At 45.0% G+C, this 17,817-nt stretch overlaps 1 protein-coding gene across 1 annotated transcript in view; it reads left to right on the top strand.

The window, feature by feature from the left end:
- Positions 1–17,817, top strand: part of CREB3L2 (cAMP responsive element binding protein 3 like 2) — a 92,708-nt gene that overhangs the window by 41,892 nt on the left and 32,999 nt on the right. The window contains exon 2 of the mRNA XM_063135065.1: positions 3,585–3,801. Coding sequence (XP_062991135.1) covers positions 3,585–3,801 — 217 coding nt within the window. The remainder of the gene's footprint in view (positions 1–3,584; positions 3,802–17,817) is intronic.

Raw genomic sequence — 17,817 nt, 5'->3', positions numbered from 1 at the left:
CTTGGTTGGAGCAAAGACTTTGTTGATGCCTAACATGTGGCATTTTATTTTTCCGGAGTATTTGAATGGTTGCTTATGAGCGTGTTGTGCGGGTGGAATTGCCCCTTTCTGATTTGTTTTCAGTATAAACCAGCCTTCCCTAACCTGGTCCCTGCCAGATGTTTTGGACTGCAACTCCCATCATTCCCAGTCAGCATGGCCATGGGCCGTGGGAGTTGCAATCCCACACATTTGGAGAGCATCACATTAGAGTAAGCTGTTCTAGGCTACTATGGCAGACATGTTCCCTTTTACTGGGAGTTCGGCTAAGAAAAAACTGGCAAAAACAAGCTTTCCTCTACCGCTGAAGATCTGAACATCCACTCTGCTGCTGCTCAGAGAGCGTCAGCCCTATGATACAGAGTGCATATGTGGGAGGATGTGGTGTTTTGACAGCATATCCTGTAGGATTTTGAATCGCTTGGTTGGGTGAAATATGCTCGTTCATTCATTTTGACTCTCCTCGGAGCCTTTTGGCAACTTCAGAATGTGCTTCATAATATTGCTGTGGACTTCGCTCTTTTGGTGGGGAGGGAAGGGGTTGGTGTGAGTTTGACTGTGGGCATTTCTGTTTGTTCTTTGGCAATCTATGCATTTCAAGCACTGTTTCATGGTTTTTTTTTAAGGGCCAGCTAATAATAAAATCATGGAATTTAATAGTAACTTGGAGAGGACCTTGGAGGTCATTTAGTCCAACCCCCATCCTGTTCAACGTTCCAATGCAGGAACGTTCGAACTGCCACATTCCTAAATGCTGTCCATCCAACCTCTGCTTAAAAGGCTCTGGAGAAGGTGAATGCTGAGACAATTTGTTCCACTGTTGAGCAGCTCTTACCCTTGGGAAGCTCTTCCTAATGTTTTGCTGAAATCTGCTTCCTGGCAATTTCTACCCGTTAGTTCTAGTCCTGCCCTCTGGAACAACAGAAAATAAGTCTGTCCTATCTTCTATTTGTTTTGTGGAAAGCCAAGGCAGTGCACGCTCAATGGTTTTTGGTAAATAGACTTAACTAAATACTAGAATTCGTTGTTTTCTGGTAGCTGGGGCAAAGTTGCAAGCAACTTTATACAACATGCAGTTTGTCTCTGAAATTCCACCCGTGGGACTTTTTGTGGCCCATTCACACATGATGTTGCAGTCCTAGAGTGGTAAACATGCTTATGTGAACATGAAGGGAACAATAACCAAGTTTAGAGAACAAAAGTGCGTGCATGTATGAACCAGCCCAGAATATACAAGTTGACATAATCAAAGGGTTCAGCAGGTAGTAAAATGATGGAGCAATTGCTTCTGTTTGCAAGTTAACTTATGTTTACTGCATCAGTTTGGACCTATCCAATGTAGCGAAGTAAAAGTCTGAAGTGAAAAGAGCGAGTGGAGACTGGTGCATTCTCTTCCCCCACCCCCAAATACCAGAACTGTGGCTAATCCAGTTAAACAGGCCATAGGATCAGAACTGACAAAAGGAAATACTCCACTTCACATCCAATTAATGTATGGATCTAATTGCTCTAAGATGTGGCAATTGACCACTGACATAAAGTGACTTTGAAGCAAGATGAATTAATGAAGCCCCATTCACATGCTCAAAGCGCATCGGCTGAGTGTGCACATGGAAGGAGCATGATATCAGTGGCTATGTTCCCTGACATATTTTCATTCAGTGGAGTGCGAATTGCATGCGTATGAACTGTAAGTGCAGCCAGAACTCTGCCAAAGAGGCTCCTGCATATAGTTCATATGTGCACTTTCCCCTGCATGTATTCACCCAATGTGATTTTATTTGGACAGTTCTGGCCCAAGGCATTTTCTGCATGAGGGAAAGCTTAAAATGGCTGCCCTAAGTGTCCCTGGGAGAGGCAGGGCAGATCTGTATGGTTCACATGCATGTCTGACCTGATACACCTTGCCATTCCTCCCTGCTTACCCAGAACCTGCCACCCGAGTTAGCCGCTTCACTCCACCTAATGACAGAGATGTGTGAAGAGGTCTGTAGTATATGTCTATCAGTCTTGTATATTTCAGAGTTGCGAGTTAATTGGTCATTACTTTTTGACTGCCTTCCCATCCACCGATTGTCATGAAACATACTTCATTGGCAAACTGTTGACATGCAGATTCCACAAATAACATTTTTTAAAAGTTTTTTTTTATTACTATAATTCAAACTTGAGAGTTTTTTTGTGTCCACAAAGGTGTCGTCATTGTTGTTTTTTGTGTGGTGTTTTTTTAAAAAAAGTGTATTACAATGTATTATAAAGTCTTATTTTTAATAGCAAAAAGTCAAGTATAATTAAACAGACATACTTACTGAAAATTGGAGCAAAATGAAATATGAACACAAAAATGTCTCTGTACACCATTATAAACACAGGTGCAGGCCAAAGTACAATGTTATGCCAAAAACATCTGGCCTTAAACAAATCATGAAGGGATTAAGAAACACCTACAGTTAAAAGTAACCCACTCAAAGTTTAGTTAAACCTTTCATTAGATTTGATTTTTCTCCATGAGTAACCAACTGGTAGTTATCAATTTAAGTTACTAAGAATGGAGATTTGAAGTTGAAGGAGTATAAGTCTATTTACTTAGGTACTGCTTATATTTTTATACTGCCTCCAAATTGCTCAAGATTGCATAGATGTTCCCCACCCCACCCCCACCCCATTTTATCCTCTCACCAATCCTGTGAGGTAGATCATAGAATCATAAAATAGTAGATTTGGAAGGGGCCTATAAGGCCATCGAGTCCAACCTCCTGCTCAATGCAGGAATCCACCTTAAAGCATCCCTGACAGATGGTTGCCCAGCTGCTTCTTGAATGCCTCTAGTGTGGGAGAGCCCACAACCTCCCTAGGTAACTGGTTCCACCGTCGCACTGCTCTAACAGTTAGGAAGTTTTTCCTGATGTCCAGCAGGAATCTGGCTTCCTGTAACTTCAGCCCATTATTCCATGTCCTGCACTCTGGGAGGATCAAGAAGAGATCCTGGCCCTCCTCTGTGTGACAACCTTTTAAGTATTTGAAGAGTGCTATCATCTCTCCCCTCAATCGTCTCTTCTCCAGGCTAAACATGCCCAGTTCTTTCAATCTCTCCTGATAGGTCTTTGTTTCCAGACCCCTGATCATCCACGTTGCCCTCCTTGATTAGATCAACTGGCTCAAGGTCACCCAGTAATCTTCATGGCTGGTTACCAAATGCTAGGGACAAACAGCAGAAGACTGTTTATGCCCTGCTTGTGTGTTTTCTGGCTGGGAGAGCAGGCGCCTGATCCTCCAAGGCAATCCGTATGTTTTTAAATGTGTCAAACTGTGAAGGAAAGCAAATGGTGAAGCAATGAGAACTTCTTCGCTCTGCCCGGATCCGCACAACCTTATTCTCAATGTACCAGTTTGGTTATATGAATGGGGCGCCAGTTTCCAGAGAACTGTAAATTACAAGATTGCCCAAGATTTGGCATTAAAGGACTATCAGATCAAAAAAAAAAATGCTCAGAAAACTTGAAATGCTAGCTGCTTAATCTCGCCTCCCTCCCTCTTTCTTGCAGCCCTTCACAGAACTCCTCGATGATTTTTCCCAGGATATTTTGGGGCAGCTCTTGAACGACCCCTTCCTGTCTGAGAAAAATGAGATGATGGAAGTGGAACTGTCACCGTCTTCTCCAGCTCCCCTCATCCAGGCAGAGCACAGCTACTCGCTTTGCGGAGACTCTCGGCCCCAGTCCCCGTTGACTCACATTTCGGCAGATGACAATTTCAACGAAGGTAAAATGATCATACTGGGTTTTGCTGTTGGGTTTCTGCGAGGAGAACAATTGCTGTGGCCTGCCTTGAGGCTGGGGTCTTTGATGTGGTTACCAGGATATCGGGGAAAGTTCTACTTTATTTAGGGCAGTATGTTGAGCAGAAGAGAGTTTCACTATTCTTTTGCATTTATATATAGTATCCTAGTCATTGTTCTCTCTGTCCAGTCTTTGCTCTCCAATGTGATGCCTGTAGCTCCAAAGTGCCTGCAGATATCTCTCTTGGTGTCCTCTGGGCTTCCTGCTACTCCTGATCTTTTTATTTCTCAAGATTTTGAAATTAAAACTTTTTCTTGCTGCAAAGTGAGGTTCTGCACACCAGTGTCATTTTTATTTGAGTTCAAAAGAGTGTTGTTGTTTTTTGCCTTGCACTTAGCTTGGTTAAATTCCTGGTGGAGAAGGCTATGCACTTCTTCCAGCATCAGAGACTGTGACGGGGAACATGGGCGGTAGGGTGCTCTTGCACCCGAGTCCTGCGTGTGGGCTCCTGATCAACAGCTGGTTGGCCACTGTGTGAACAGTGTGCTGGTCTAGATGGAGCCTCGGTCCAATTCAGCATGGCTCTTCTTATGTTCTTGGGTAAATTACATTTCTTTTAGCCTCACCTGCTCTGGGAAATGAGTGTTTTATGACCCGCCATGCCTGCCATGTTGTGTGAGCACCCACATCGCGCTCTCAAAATTCTAATTTCACCCAGCAACCCCAAAAAGATTGGAGACTTGTGCCTTGATGCAATACCTTATCTGGAGGCTTGAACTTATCTGGACCTCTGTTTATGCATTGTTTATATATTGTATTACACACACACACACACACACATATATGTAATTTAAAATGTTTTAAAACGTTTTCATATTGTAGCGTGTTTAAGTATTTTTTTTTAATTTTTGTATATCTCTTTCTATTTTAACTCTACATGTTTTAATTTGTAAAGCCTTCTTGAGTCCCAGTATTGGGAAAAAGGTGGGATGTAAATAAATATAATAAACAACAACTTAACAAAGGAATGTCAATAGCCTGGGAAATTCAGTGGCAGTGTTTCCATTACACACAGTTAACAGATCTTCCTCAACTCTTCTGAAGGGCTTGGAAATATCTGGAAGCGGGGTATGTCTTTCTTTCCCTCCCCGTTCCTAGCTAGTTATGATGTAATATACATCTGTTTAGGTCAGGGCTGGCCCAAGACTTTTTGCTGCCTGAGGCTAAGTACAAAAGCAAACTGGTAATGGGACAATGCCCTCCAATATACCTGAATGCAGCAGGAATGTGCTTAGGAAGTGTAGGGCAGGCCACACGACTCACAACTTTCTCCTGCAAAACCTTGCTGTTACCTCCCAGCGTGTGTCACCTAAGGCGATCACCTCACTCTGCCTACAGCAGGGCAGTCTCTGGGGTAGAAAAACACAAGAAACTGCCATTTGAGTCTGAAAAAGTGGTTTTTGAGATAGACTGAGGGCATAGCTAGACCAGCCGATATCCCGGGTATCAACCCGGTATCATCCCTGTGTGCCCACATGATGCACAGGGCATCCTGAGAGCAGGGAGAGATGATCCCTCCATTGCCCCAGGATATTGGCAGGCCCTTTTTTCCTGCTTTTTCTGCGGTCTCGGGATCGTGGAACATGTGGGCGGGTGTCGCGGGTTGTCCTGCCTCCTCACGAGTAACCACACAGAGTCGGGACCTGGGCATAGAGCTCCTCAGGACTATGTGCCCATTGGAGGTGGGGTGGGGGAAGCATGGGTTGTTGTTGTTGTTTTTTAAAAAAAACCATGCGTAAAATTTCGTTGGAGCGCTTGTGCACTCCTTTCCCTTTTAAGAAAAATGAATTCAAAATGGCGGCCATGATGTTGCATGCCGCATGTAGACCAGGGCGACGATCTCGCGATCATAAAATCGCAAGATTGTCACCGTACAACCCCTTCGCCTAGCCATGGCCTAGGCCACGGCTGAGTTTGTGTTCTGCAAGATAACATCAGAACTTCTTCAGAGAGGAATGCTGGCTCCCTTTCTGAAGATCCGATGTAGAGCACTGGATTTGGCTGTCCACCTGTGTTCTTCCTGTATGCTTGGAAATAGACTCAAATATTGCAAATATAAGCCTCCATCCAGAGGAAATGAGACCCTTGCAAACGCTGTGCCCCTGGAACATCTTCCCACTTAGAGACATGGGGATGAATGTAAAACGGAGGGTGAGTACATCTTGGAAACTGAGCCACATGCCTCTTCCATCTGTTCTGGCAAGGCCATTTGTGCATCTGGCTGTTTTACATATCTTCCAAATTGTTTTTCGTGTTGGAGATTCCGTGTGTGTGTACTGATGTTGAGCATGGTTTAATGGAGGGTGGGGAACCATTTTCCTGTTGAGCTCCACATTCCCTGAGTTGAAACGTGTTAAGGTCTACATTCCAAATGTCGGCGGGGGCAGAGCCAAAATTGGGCAGAGTTTGAAACTCGGCAGAGGTTCGCGTGTGATCCTTGGGATGCAGGGTTCTTGAATGCAGATTGAATTGCTGAACTAACTAGTTTTGGGGAGCTTAAGAACACCAGGTTGGCTCTGTGTGTGTTGGCTCATGACCTGTACAGCTATCATTGATCTCCACTGTGAAGTGATTTCAGGAGGGGCGGGGGCAGGCTGTAGTGTGCAAATTCAAATTCAGTCAAATTGAAGCCTGAGGTTATTTTTTGGCACCCACGGGCAGCGTGAATACTGAAAAATGCCTTGTGCAGCGCAGGTTTTAAAAGCCCGTGGGCAGGAAGAAGTTGATAGCCACATAAGGAAGGAGAACAACATGTAACAAGGGAGAAGGCTGCACAGAAATTTGCAGGCGGTCTGCTAGTTCCGTGGCCCTCAGGGGCACCCGTGAATTTGCATGTTGAGTGTGAAACTAGCCATATGTGCTGCCAAAAACCAGTGTAGCCTTATATAATGGGTTTGCTTTAAAAATAAATCATCATATGCACTTTCCCAACGGTAACTATCAGTTATTCTCCTTGCCAGGGGCTGTAGCTTAGTGGTAGAGAGCACCTGCTTTGCATGCAGAAGGTCTCAGGTTCAATCCTTGGCCTGTCCAGGTAGGACTGGGGGAAAATCCTGCCTGAAACCCTGGACCGTTATATTTATTTATTGCATTTATACCCCACCTTTTTCCTTCCAAGGAACCCAAGGAGGTGTACTCCTCCTCTCCATTTTATCCTCACAATAACAACCCTGTGAGGTAAGTTGAGCTGAGAGTCTGAGACTAGCCCAAAGTCACCCAGTGAGCTTCCATGGCTGAGTGGGGACTAGAACCCGGATCTTCCGACTCCCAGTCCAACACCTTAGCCACTACCCCACACAGTTGCTGCTAGCCAGTCTTGACAAGCTGGGGTAGATGGACCAATGGTCTGGCTCAGTATAGGGAAGCTTCCCATGTCCCTAGGTAGTAAGTCATGACTTGTATTTGATTTTTTGCCCTGCCCCCTGGGTCTTTGACTCCACCTACCAGAATCAGGACATGTGCGCAACAGCACCCTCGTATTTCTCAGCAGCTGGTATTGACAGGCGTGCTGCCTCTGATACCGGAGGTAATATGCAGCCATCACAGCAAGTAGCCACTGATAGCCTTTAGTTTTCTTTTAACTTCATGTGTTTTTAATAACACCACCCTTAGCTGGTTTTGCTATTACACATTCCATTACCGTTTTCACACTGCTCTCAGTAGGCAGGAGCTCTCAGCATCTGCGTAGAACACCCCCCACCCCATCCCAGGTCTTGTGGTGAGTCATACTTCGGGTGAATCATTAAACCCCCCTTTGCCTTTCCAGGGGAAGATGCCTGCGTGTCAGGCCTACTGAGCTGCAAGGGCTGGGGGGCAGTGTGTGTGTGTGTGTGTGTGTGTGTGTGTGTATGTGTTGGGGGGCAGGCAGAGAGGTGGATGAGGGTTTAAATACTGACATATGACTTTAGTATCCCCCCTTTCCTTCCCCATATAGATTCAATTTCCACTAAAGGACAAAGTTTCCCTTTAAAAATTAAAAATTAAATAAATTGGAAAACGAATCTTGTTCCTATAGCAACAGAGAGTCTAATTGATTTTTCATGCAGAAATTAGCTTGCCGTATATTAATGTTGACGGGCAAATTTTAAACCGGCCTGGGTTTCAGGCACACAAGGCTATTCTGCAGCAGGGAGAGTTTTGTGTTACCCCATCCCACCCACCCCGCAGGGCATATGTCTTGCTTCTGATGCTTTTTAATGGGTAGGAATCTGTAGGACAGTCTTCCCCAACCTGGTGCCCTCCTGATGTTTTGGGCTTCAACTCAGCCAGCACGGCCCTGAGTCAGAACGCTGGCATAGGGCATTGTGTTATCTTCAAGAACAGAAGTATCTAAATAAACTTGCAGAAGGGAGATTTGATCCCCCAACCCACCTCGCTCATTTGCCATTTGCTGGCAAAATGATTCATAAATAATGCTACGCCCCTCTTGGAAACCAATCCCTGAGTGCAAGTAGGGACATTTTGAAGTGCCCTTGACTTCTGCTGGCTGGGGCTAGCTGTGCTCTTCCTCTGTGTCATTCTGCTCTCCTGATAAGGATGTTGGAAGAGCCCTGTCGAGACCAAAGGTGCATCGAGACTGGCATTCAGTTTCCCATAGTAGCCGGGCAGATGCTTCTGGGAAGGTCCCCAAGAAAACATGAAGGCAGAAATCAGCCCTTGCTGTTTGCCCCACAGTAAATGGTATTTATTAACTAGTTCAAAATATGGCAGCCAGGCTGGTCACCAGTACACCTAGGGGTGACCACATTACACCAGGTTTAAAACCTTTTCACTGGCTGCCAATTAGTTTCTGGGTGAAGTATAAAGTGTTGGTTATCACCCTTAAAGCCCTACATGGTTTGGGTCCAGGCTACCTGTGGGATCGCCTTCTCCCATACAATCCACCCCGCACACTCAGGTCTTCTGGGAAAAATCTACTTCAGCTAGCAAAAACTAGATGAACAACTGTTACCCAGGGGACCTTCTCTTCTGCTGCTCCCAGATTGTGGAATGGCCTGCCGGAGGAGACTCGTCAACTTAACAGTCTACTAGCATTCAAGAAAACTATAAAGACTAATCTCTTCCGGCAGGCCTATCCAGTGGAATTTTAAGATGTTTTTAGAATGTTTTAGGATGGTTTTTAGGATGTTTTTAACAATGTATATTATGTTTTGATTCAGTTTTTTGTGTTTTGTTGCTTGTTGTTCCGCGCCTCAATCAAAATGGAGAGGCGGGCAAGAAATAAATGTATGATGATGAGGATGATGATGATGATGATGATGATATTTTCTATCCCTTGTTCTTCCCTTATGGGAGCACAAAGCAGTATGCATGGAGTTCCCATGTGATCTACCATCCAAGCACTAACCAGAGTTGTGTGTTGAACAGCTTGGGTTATCTTTTCATTTTTACTCTAGAGTAGGTGCAGGGCCCCCAATCTGGATCTTAAAAGTCCCCTCCCTCTCCTCCCCTGTGTTAGGGACTCGACTCAGATTGGGGGTCCTGCACCTACTCTAGAGTAAATATGAAAAAAATATAGGCACAGATTCTGGCTGGACATCAGGAAAAACTTCCTGACTGTTAGAGCAGTACGACAATAGAACCAATCAGCTAGGGAGGTTGTGGGCTCTCCCACACTAGGGGCATTCAAGAGGCAGCTGAGCAGCCATATGTCAGAGATGCTTTAAGGTGGATTCCTGCACTGAGTAGGGGGTTGGACATGATGGCCTTATAGGCCCCTTCCAACTCTACTATTCTATTATTCTAATGTCTGTTTTGGCTCTTATTTTCAGGAAGGGGGCTATTTGTCATGTGCCCTCAGATTGTGCTGCTGAACATGGAGGTTCCATTTATTTACCATGGCTAGTAGTCATTGATAGACATAACCTCTACTAATTTGTCTGGCTGCCTTTTAAAATTGAGTAAGTCCGTCAACATTACATCATTCTGCAGCAGTGAGTCCCGCAAATGAGCCCTCATTAATGCAATAGTACATCTTCTTTTTTTCTTTTTTGGTCAGGGCCTGGTATAATTTGCAAGGAGCGTATTATACCAGTATTACCATAGTCAACTGATAATAATCTTACCAATTTCCAGGTTAAATTCAAGGTGCTTCTTTCAAACTTTAAAAGCTGTATAACAACCTGAATGCAGGATGTTCGAAGGATTGCTACCCATGCACCCATATGAATGGTTCCCCCCCCCACACACACATGAGTTGCGAATAGGAAAAGAGTCCTTGTTGCGGATTTCGCCACATCAGAAATGAGCGTGACATCATCCGCTAGGACCAGGGTTTTTTTGGGGTGGTGACCCCTCATTTGTGAAATTCTCTCCCGAATGGGACCCATAAGTCCAATTTATTTATCTATTTCAAAAGGATTTATATAGTGCCCCTGAGCAATTCTTTCAGAGCAGCTTATAAAAACAAGCAGAAATAGAAAATCGAACAAAATATAATATCTTACTACTACACAGTTAAAATAACATTATATTAAAGCCTGGGAAAATAAAAATGCCTTTTGTCTGGCATCAGAAGGATAATAATGTTGGCACGAAGCAAAGAACTTTTTCTTTTTTTAGGCTTTTTAACAGATTGTTATTTTAATCATGTTGTAATCTATTACATTTTATTTTGATTACCATATTTTATCTTGTGTTTGTAATTTCATTGGCTTTTTTTCTAAAAGGCAATAAAAAATTGGGTATTTTTGTGGGGAGGGTCAGGCCTTACAGTTGAGTTATAAATTTTTACCTCTCGTTCTTAATTTTTTTTTTTTTACTTGATGGGTTTTTTACTTTTTAAAATGTCTTTTTAAAAGGAAAAAAAAGAGTTTTCTTGTTACCTTCTTTTGGGAACCTGTGGGTCAAACAGTCAGGTACAGATCGGAAAATCAATAATAAAACCATAACATAATAGTCAGGAAAGAGGAACAGGTGGCCCTCCACATGTTGTAACTGGACCCCATCAGGCCTAGCCGACAGAACCAATGGCGAGGGATGTGGGAGTTGCACTACAGCAACATCTGGAGGTGCAAACCTTCCCCATCTTTGTCCTATATGGTGAGTGTGTTTTGTAGATGAGCAAGCCAGTGTAGCTGTCATTCCAGTAGTGCTGATCCAATGATCCAATTCGCACAACACAATGGGTTATTGTGGGTTCAGTAACCCATAATGAGCCACAGCATGTGCTGGGTATTGCAGCTGCCATATTTAATATGCAGCACCCAATTGGGACGACTGGGGGTTGCGCCATGCCGTGCGAACACAGCCATCGTGGGTTCTTTGAAAGTTAAAACAACCCTCGCGTAACCTTCAATTAGTAGTAGGGTTATGAGAGGGTTGTTTAACCCTCAAATAACTCACAATGACTAGGTGCGCACAACACTGGGCGACTGGGAGTTGTGTATTCAAAATGGTGGGCACACACGCCTGTCACACATCACATCTCATCTTGGGTGAAATAATCCATGATGAGTAATTAGGAGAAGGTCTGTAGCTCAAGTTTTTAACAGTCAGAGCACAGGAACACAGGAAGTTGCCTTTTACTGAGTCAGACCATTGGTCCATCTAACCCAGTATTGTCAACACTGGCAGCGGCTCTCCAGGGTTACAGGCAGGATTCTTTCCTCGCCCTACCTGGAGAAGCCGGGGATTGAACCTGGGACCTTCTGCATGCAAAAAATGTGCTCTATGACACTGAACTATGCCCCCTCCCACAGCAGTCCGACAGCAGAACCAACTGCCTAGGGAGGTGGTTGATTCTCCATTGCTGGAGGCATTCAAGCAGAGTCTTGTCAGGGATGCTTTAAACTGGATTCCTGCACTGAGCAGGGGGTTGGTTTCGATGGTCTAAATGACCCCTTTCAGCTCTATGATATATCATCTGTACATTGTCAATCATACGGTGACTTAATCCCCTCTCTCCTGATAATAATGCAAATGATAGTAATTAAGAACTGTTGCCAAGTAAATAGTGAGTCTTGAATTGCTGTTTGTGTTTCTCTATCTTGCTCTCTCACATTCAGGGCAAGAGTCCAGGCAGGTCCCAGAAGTACAAGGAACAGAACTATGGATTATTGTGAGAGGTCTCGGTACCACTACTTTTGACTGCTGAATCTGAGCAAGTGGCAAAGCCACATCAAGCTTCACAGTAATTTGTTCAGTTGCAGTATAAGAAGTGAGAGTGGTGGGCCTGTGTGGGCCCGCAGAATGGCTTATTTTGCTTTCGGGGGGATTGTAGTGGGAGAAAATCGTGCTCTTAGTGGAAAAGTTTGTTTTCAAAGCCTGATGGATGTAAAGGAAAATGCTTTGGAAGGTGCCCATTTAATTGTAATTTGTGGTATGTTTGGCCAGGTGGCTGTACACCCTCCCTCTTTTATCCCCCACTCCTTGAGACCTTGAGGGCAATGCATTTGTGATCATCCTTGTTCCACACCTGCTGCCTTCTCTTCTGTGTATTTTAACCTGGAAGCAGCCTTGTGCATAGTTCCAGGCCTGACCCAGCTTGTCTTATAAGAAATCTCTGCTTGATGCTGGCCGTTAAAATGTTAAATCTACCATGTCTGTTTGTGGATGTGAGATATTTAGTTGTCCCAAGCTTAGATCAGCCTCTAACTAAAGTGGTTTCATTGTTTAATAAGCTCTCTTAAAATGAGTGTTGTCCCTTTAGAAGGGTTGTTCCAAGGGTGGGGAATGTTTTTCATCCCATGGGACAAATTCCAATACGGAAAAGTCTCCAGGAGCTGCATTCCATCTGTGGGTGAGGCCGAAAGCAAAGTGGGTAGGGCCAATTGTGATTATTACCAATTTTAAACCTCCTCAGAAGTACGCAGGACAAAGCTTCTGCATGTCTACTCTGAAGTAAGCAGGACTGAATCACTCAGCAGCACTTCCATATGGCATCCAAATACCAACCCTCTGATCAGAGATAAGAGCATTTCCCTGCTGCAAGGTGACAAAGGCTCCCCTTCTGACTGTGCAGCAAGGCAGAGCTTTTATCTCTGATGAGCTGCTGATCAGAGATAAGAGCTTTTCCCTGCTAGGAGAAGGAGTAAGGCCTGGGGAAGAAGCTGGTGGGCTCAATGGGCCCCATACGGGCTGTACCCAGCCTGAAAGCTGGAGTTTCCCCATCCTTGCCCTTAACCATAGAGGGCTAACTGGTGGTTTCTGGGCTAGAACTGCTGTCTCAAAGTCCTAAAAAGCATTAATCAAGATGTTGTACAATGTTTGGCTTTATGTTAATTCAGAAGAAAAAGAAAATCGTCAAAAGACAGAGAGAGATTGCAGAAGAGAGGTTTGACTTGAAACTGAATTTCATTTCTTTTTGGGTTTTGGATGTACTTCAGCACAGTTATGAGGTTTACCATCGTGCTCCGCAATGCGAGGCCCAGTAAATGTCCTGGGTGCAGCTGCTGCTTTAACTTTACATGCCCTAAACCTTAACGATGTTGCTTGATATGGAGCTCAGTACGGGCAGCTGCTCTCTGTGGTCTCAGGTAGAGAGAGCCTTGGAGTTGTCCAAGCCAGGGAGCCTTCTACCTGCAAAACACATGCTCTGGCGTCAAGCTTTGCGCCTTCCCTTTTGAAGATCCATTGTTTAAAGCTCATCCTATCAATGTTAGAATTGACGGCTTTGGAGTTTAAGGAAGAGAGAGGCCTAAGTCCTGGAGCCTAGCCACTCCCAAGGCAGCCTGTGGGTGGGTGAGATGGGGCCAGCCCCTAGACAACTCCCCAGGGAGTAGTGTCCTCTGAGAGTGCAGACATTGCTCATTCCTTCCCTAACCCTCAAAAAGATGTAAAGCCACAAAATGCAGTCTTTATTTTTGTTCAGATCCTTAAGCCAAGGAGCAGTTCTAGCTGAGTCAGTAGTCATCCTATTATTACTAGTCTGGTGTGTGTGTGTGTGTGTGAGAGAGGCAGAGAGTGCGAGGAACATGGTGATGCCTGCTGAATGGCTTTTTATTGCTGTCCCCCAAAATGGAGACGGCGGTGTCCCATGCATTCTTTGGACGTGGAAAGTGAAATGAGATCTTAAGGCAGTGAAGCCGGGCATGGCTCTAAAAGGCACAGAACTCCCAACTCATGCAATCGCTGCAGCTGGGAATATTTCCTCTAATAATGCTGTGTACTTGAGCGAGATTCTTTAGCTTTAGAATCAGACATACATATCCAATGCTTAGATTTCTTTAAAAAAAATGGTAGGTACTGCGGCTTAGATTTCCTTTACCCTAGAAGTTAGGCCTTCATTTTATGGCACTTATGCCCTACTGTTCCTAGAAACTTTGGTAACGGTTCAGTCTCGAGGGTGGGAACGGCCCTCTACACATGCTCAGAAGCTCTTCATGCATTTGAGGAATAAGCCCCCAGTGGGGAAAGCATATTCCTGGCGTCGGCTTTTGAATTGGTAGCGATCCTTCAAAACAAAGGGAGCTTTTAAAAAAATGCTTGTTTCACACATACCCTCATGCTCTACCTCCCTTCCCCGCAACCCCTCTCCCCCTTTAATCGTTCCACACTGCCAGTCTGAAAAAGGTCCCAGTGTTTGGTTGCTGCACAGTACCTTCTTTGTCGGGACCAAGTCAACAGCTTGTCTTTCATTATCTGCGGTAGCAGCCAGAGCAGAAAAAAAGGGAGCGAACGGGTGGGAGAGAAACCCCTGTTCCTGGACAACGGTGAAATAGTTCCTTAAATGAATGCAGCCTCTCACCTGGTGGGATAGAGAGAGGTGAAGCAGTAAAAGGAGGATTATGTCTAGGCATGTTGTGTGTGGAAGTTGTTGGGCAGGACATACTGAGAGAGAGAGAGAGAGAGAGAGAGAGAGCGCAAAAGCTATAGTTCAAGAGAAAAGCTGCAGCTAAAAACAAAATATGTTATTCACAGCAGACCCCCTTAATTCAACTTTCCCCAACCGGGGGCCCTCCAGATGTTTTGGACTACCATTCACATCATCTCTGACCGTTGAGCATGCTTCTAGGGCTGATGGGGGTCGTAGTCCAAACCTTTTGGAGGGCAGAAGATTGGGGAAGGCTAAACTAAAGGGCCTAGTATGAATAACTAGATCAGGGAAGGCGGCCTTAGATGATGAACAAGAGAGAGAAAGGCAGGCATTTGTTCCCTCGCTATCAGCTTGTATACATACATGTATGCACAGACACAGCCATGAGATCATTGAAGCATTAGGAGTGTGCTTCGTAATACTTTCCCCTTTTTTGCATTCCTAAACAGCAGGCACAAGAGAAGCTAGAAAATCCATCTTTTCAGTGCTGTGATTATATTAAGGAAAGCTCAGAGCACCTGTTTTACACTCTAGACAATCTCCAGCGTCTCCAGGTAGGCCCGGGAGACGTCCCTGAAATGTTGGAGACCTGCTGCCAGTCAGTGTATTGTACATAGACAGTACTCAGCCAGCCAGTGATTGACCCATATAAAGCAGCTTTCTGTGTTCCCAATAGTTCAACGAGGGCTCAGAAACAGGTGAACAGCAAAGATGGTGGTGGTGGTGGTGGGACTGTGCCACAGCTGTACCACGGATGAGCCTGTTACAGAGCTTCTCACTGTCCCATTCCTCTAATCACACTTGTGCCAAAGGCAATGGGAACAGGGCCGAAATGCCAACAATACCAGCATATTTTACTTTAAAAGCCCTTTACTGCCAGTAACTAAGCCGTAGAGACATTCCAGCCTTTTAGAATGGGAAACGCACACAAAAGCTGTGAAACCACCCAATGATCCATAGCCAGGGATGAAGGGGGGGTGGGACTAGGAGGTCCGGATTCGTATTTGGTCCCCAGATGGACCGTATTTGTATTTGGTTCCGAGATGGGCCATATCTGGGCTGCAGGCCTGAAGTTCTGCTCCTGTGATTTCAGAGGAGGGGAACATGCTCTTTCTCCGCAAGTATGTTGGGGGGGGGGGAATGATGAATTCCAGCCCACAGTTGGGGGTTGTCATGTTGAGTTTTCTGCACGTGTTTTGGATGCCCCAGCATTCCTGGTGAAAAGCACCTCAGCTGCGAGGACTGGTATGATATATTAACCCAAGATATATTAGTGCTGAAGGCAGAGAATGCGAACGGCATCTCTACTCACAGAGTAATACAGAGAGTTCTGCTGCCCAAGCGATGCTCTTTCGTTTCAGGAGAGCTTGCACAGGAGAACATCCTGGTGGACAGTGACCCATGGGCAGGTTCCAAGGGGGACCTTCTGCCCAGGGCAGACCCCACCGATCCCGGTGTGTGTGAGGCGGACCTCGGTGCACGCTACCAGTGGTGGCCGCGATGTAGCGCTTCTGAGGACCCTGAAATGAGTGGAAATGCTAATTTCTGGAAGGGGCATGACCTGACTGGAAATTGGACTCTATGTAAGACAATTCCTAACGTCCTAAGTAAAGCCTCATGCTCACGTACCTGAACAACTTCAACTTCAACATGTAACTTGTGAACAAAGTCCATTTGTGGGGTGTGTATTTGTGTGTGTGTGTGTGTGTGTGTGTGGTGAGAGGGAGTGTTTTTATAGGGAAGGATAAGAGTTTCTAGCATTCTCTGATTGGCTTTTCCGAGGAATGTCTCTGTTTATATATTTTCAAAAGGGTCAAGAATCTCTTTGAGCATAGATGCTATATTAAAAGAAATTATAGTTATCATTTGTTATAGGGCTCTCCTTCTTGGCAGAGCGTGGATTACTGTTTTGAAGTGTCTGATTACAGGATGTATACATATTTATTTTTGTTCATAATCTTTTTGGCCTGGCCTATCGTTATTCAAATTACATCTTCCTTTGCCAGCAGGGGAGGTTAAGATTACACCATAAAGTAATTACTAGCATCAGATGTATCCCAATTCCCCCCCACCCCCACCCCCGCTTCTTTCCCCATTGCTCAGTTGAAGGCTGTGGGAGCAGGAGGCTGCGGGGGGGGGGGGCAGGGTTGTACTTGATTTTAGCCTTCTCTGTGCCTTTGTGGCCAAAGCTCCTCGTAATTGCATTCTGTTGCAATAAATATCTCCTCTCACCGGGATGGGTGAAGCTATTCATCACTTTTCTGTGCTGTGTGTTCCTGGTGAAGGAAAGTTGTTGGCGAAAATAGTGGCAAACATACCGTCCTGATGGCTTTCAAGTGATATATTTTTTGACTAAGTCATGCAGGTTTGCCCTGGTTGCTAGCCTGGATGGCACAAACAAACCTCCACATTCAGAAGCAGTGTACCCCTGTGGAACATGCAGTGGGCAAGAGGAGAGTTGCCTTCATGCTTCCTGGAAGCAGGTAGCTGACTAACATTGAGAGCACGATGCTGTGATACATCTTTCCTGGTTTGGACTACAACTCCCATAATCCCCAGTCAGCATGGGTAATGCTGGCTGGGGAGGATTGGAGTTGCAGTCTAAAACATCTGGAGGGAAGCAGGAAAGGAAAGGCTGCTGCAACAGATGCTGCTCCAACCAGACACTTTTCATGTTTTTTGATATTTATGGATGCATATATTTTTTTACCCTGCTCTTCTCATGCATATTTTATTTATTTATTTATTTGTTTATTTATTTATTTATTTATTGCATTTATATCCTGCCTTTTTTCCTCCAAGGAACCCAAGGTGGCGTACATAATCCTCCTCTTCTCCATTTTATCCTAACAACAACCTTGTGGGGTAGGCTGGGCTGAAAGTTTGGCCTAAAGTCACCCAGTGGGTTTCCATGGCCAAGTGGGGACTAGAACCTGGATTTCCTGACTCCCAGTCCAATACTCTAGCCACTACACTGCACTGCATATGCATCACTCAGAGTCAGTGATCAGCTGTCAGTGATGAAGTGCAGGTGTTCACCATGACAGCCCCCCACAGGTAGGCCTGAAAGGATAGTCCGTAGCCTTGCCCCCAGGGAATATATGTCTATATCCTTCTTTTCTGTCATTTATACTAAAAAGTTAAAAACTCCATCATAAAATACAGACGTCTAAAACAAACAAG

The sequence above is a fragment of the Elgaria multicarinata genome, chromosome 9 (assembly GCF_023053635.1).
Source record: "Elgaria multicarinata webbii isolate HBS135686 ecotype San Diego chromosome 9, rElgMul1.1.pri, whole genome shotgun sequence".
Lineage (NCBI taxonomy): Eukaryota > Metazoa > Chordata > Lepidosauria > Squamata > Anguidae > Elgaria > Elgaria multicarinata.
Note: the sequence above shows the minus strand (reverse complement) of the source record. Positions and strands in the feature narration are given on the sequence as shown.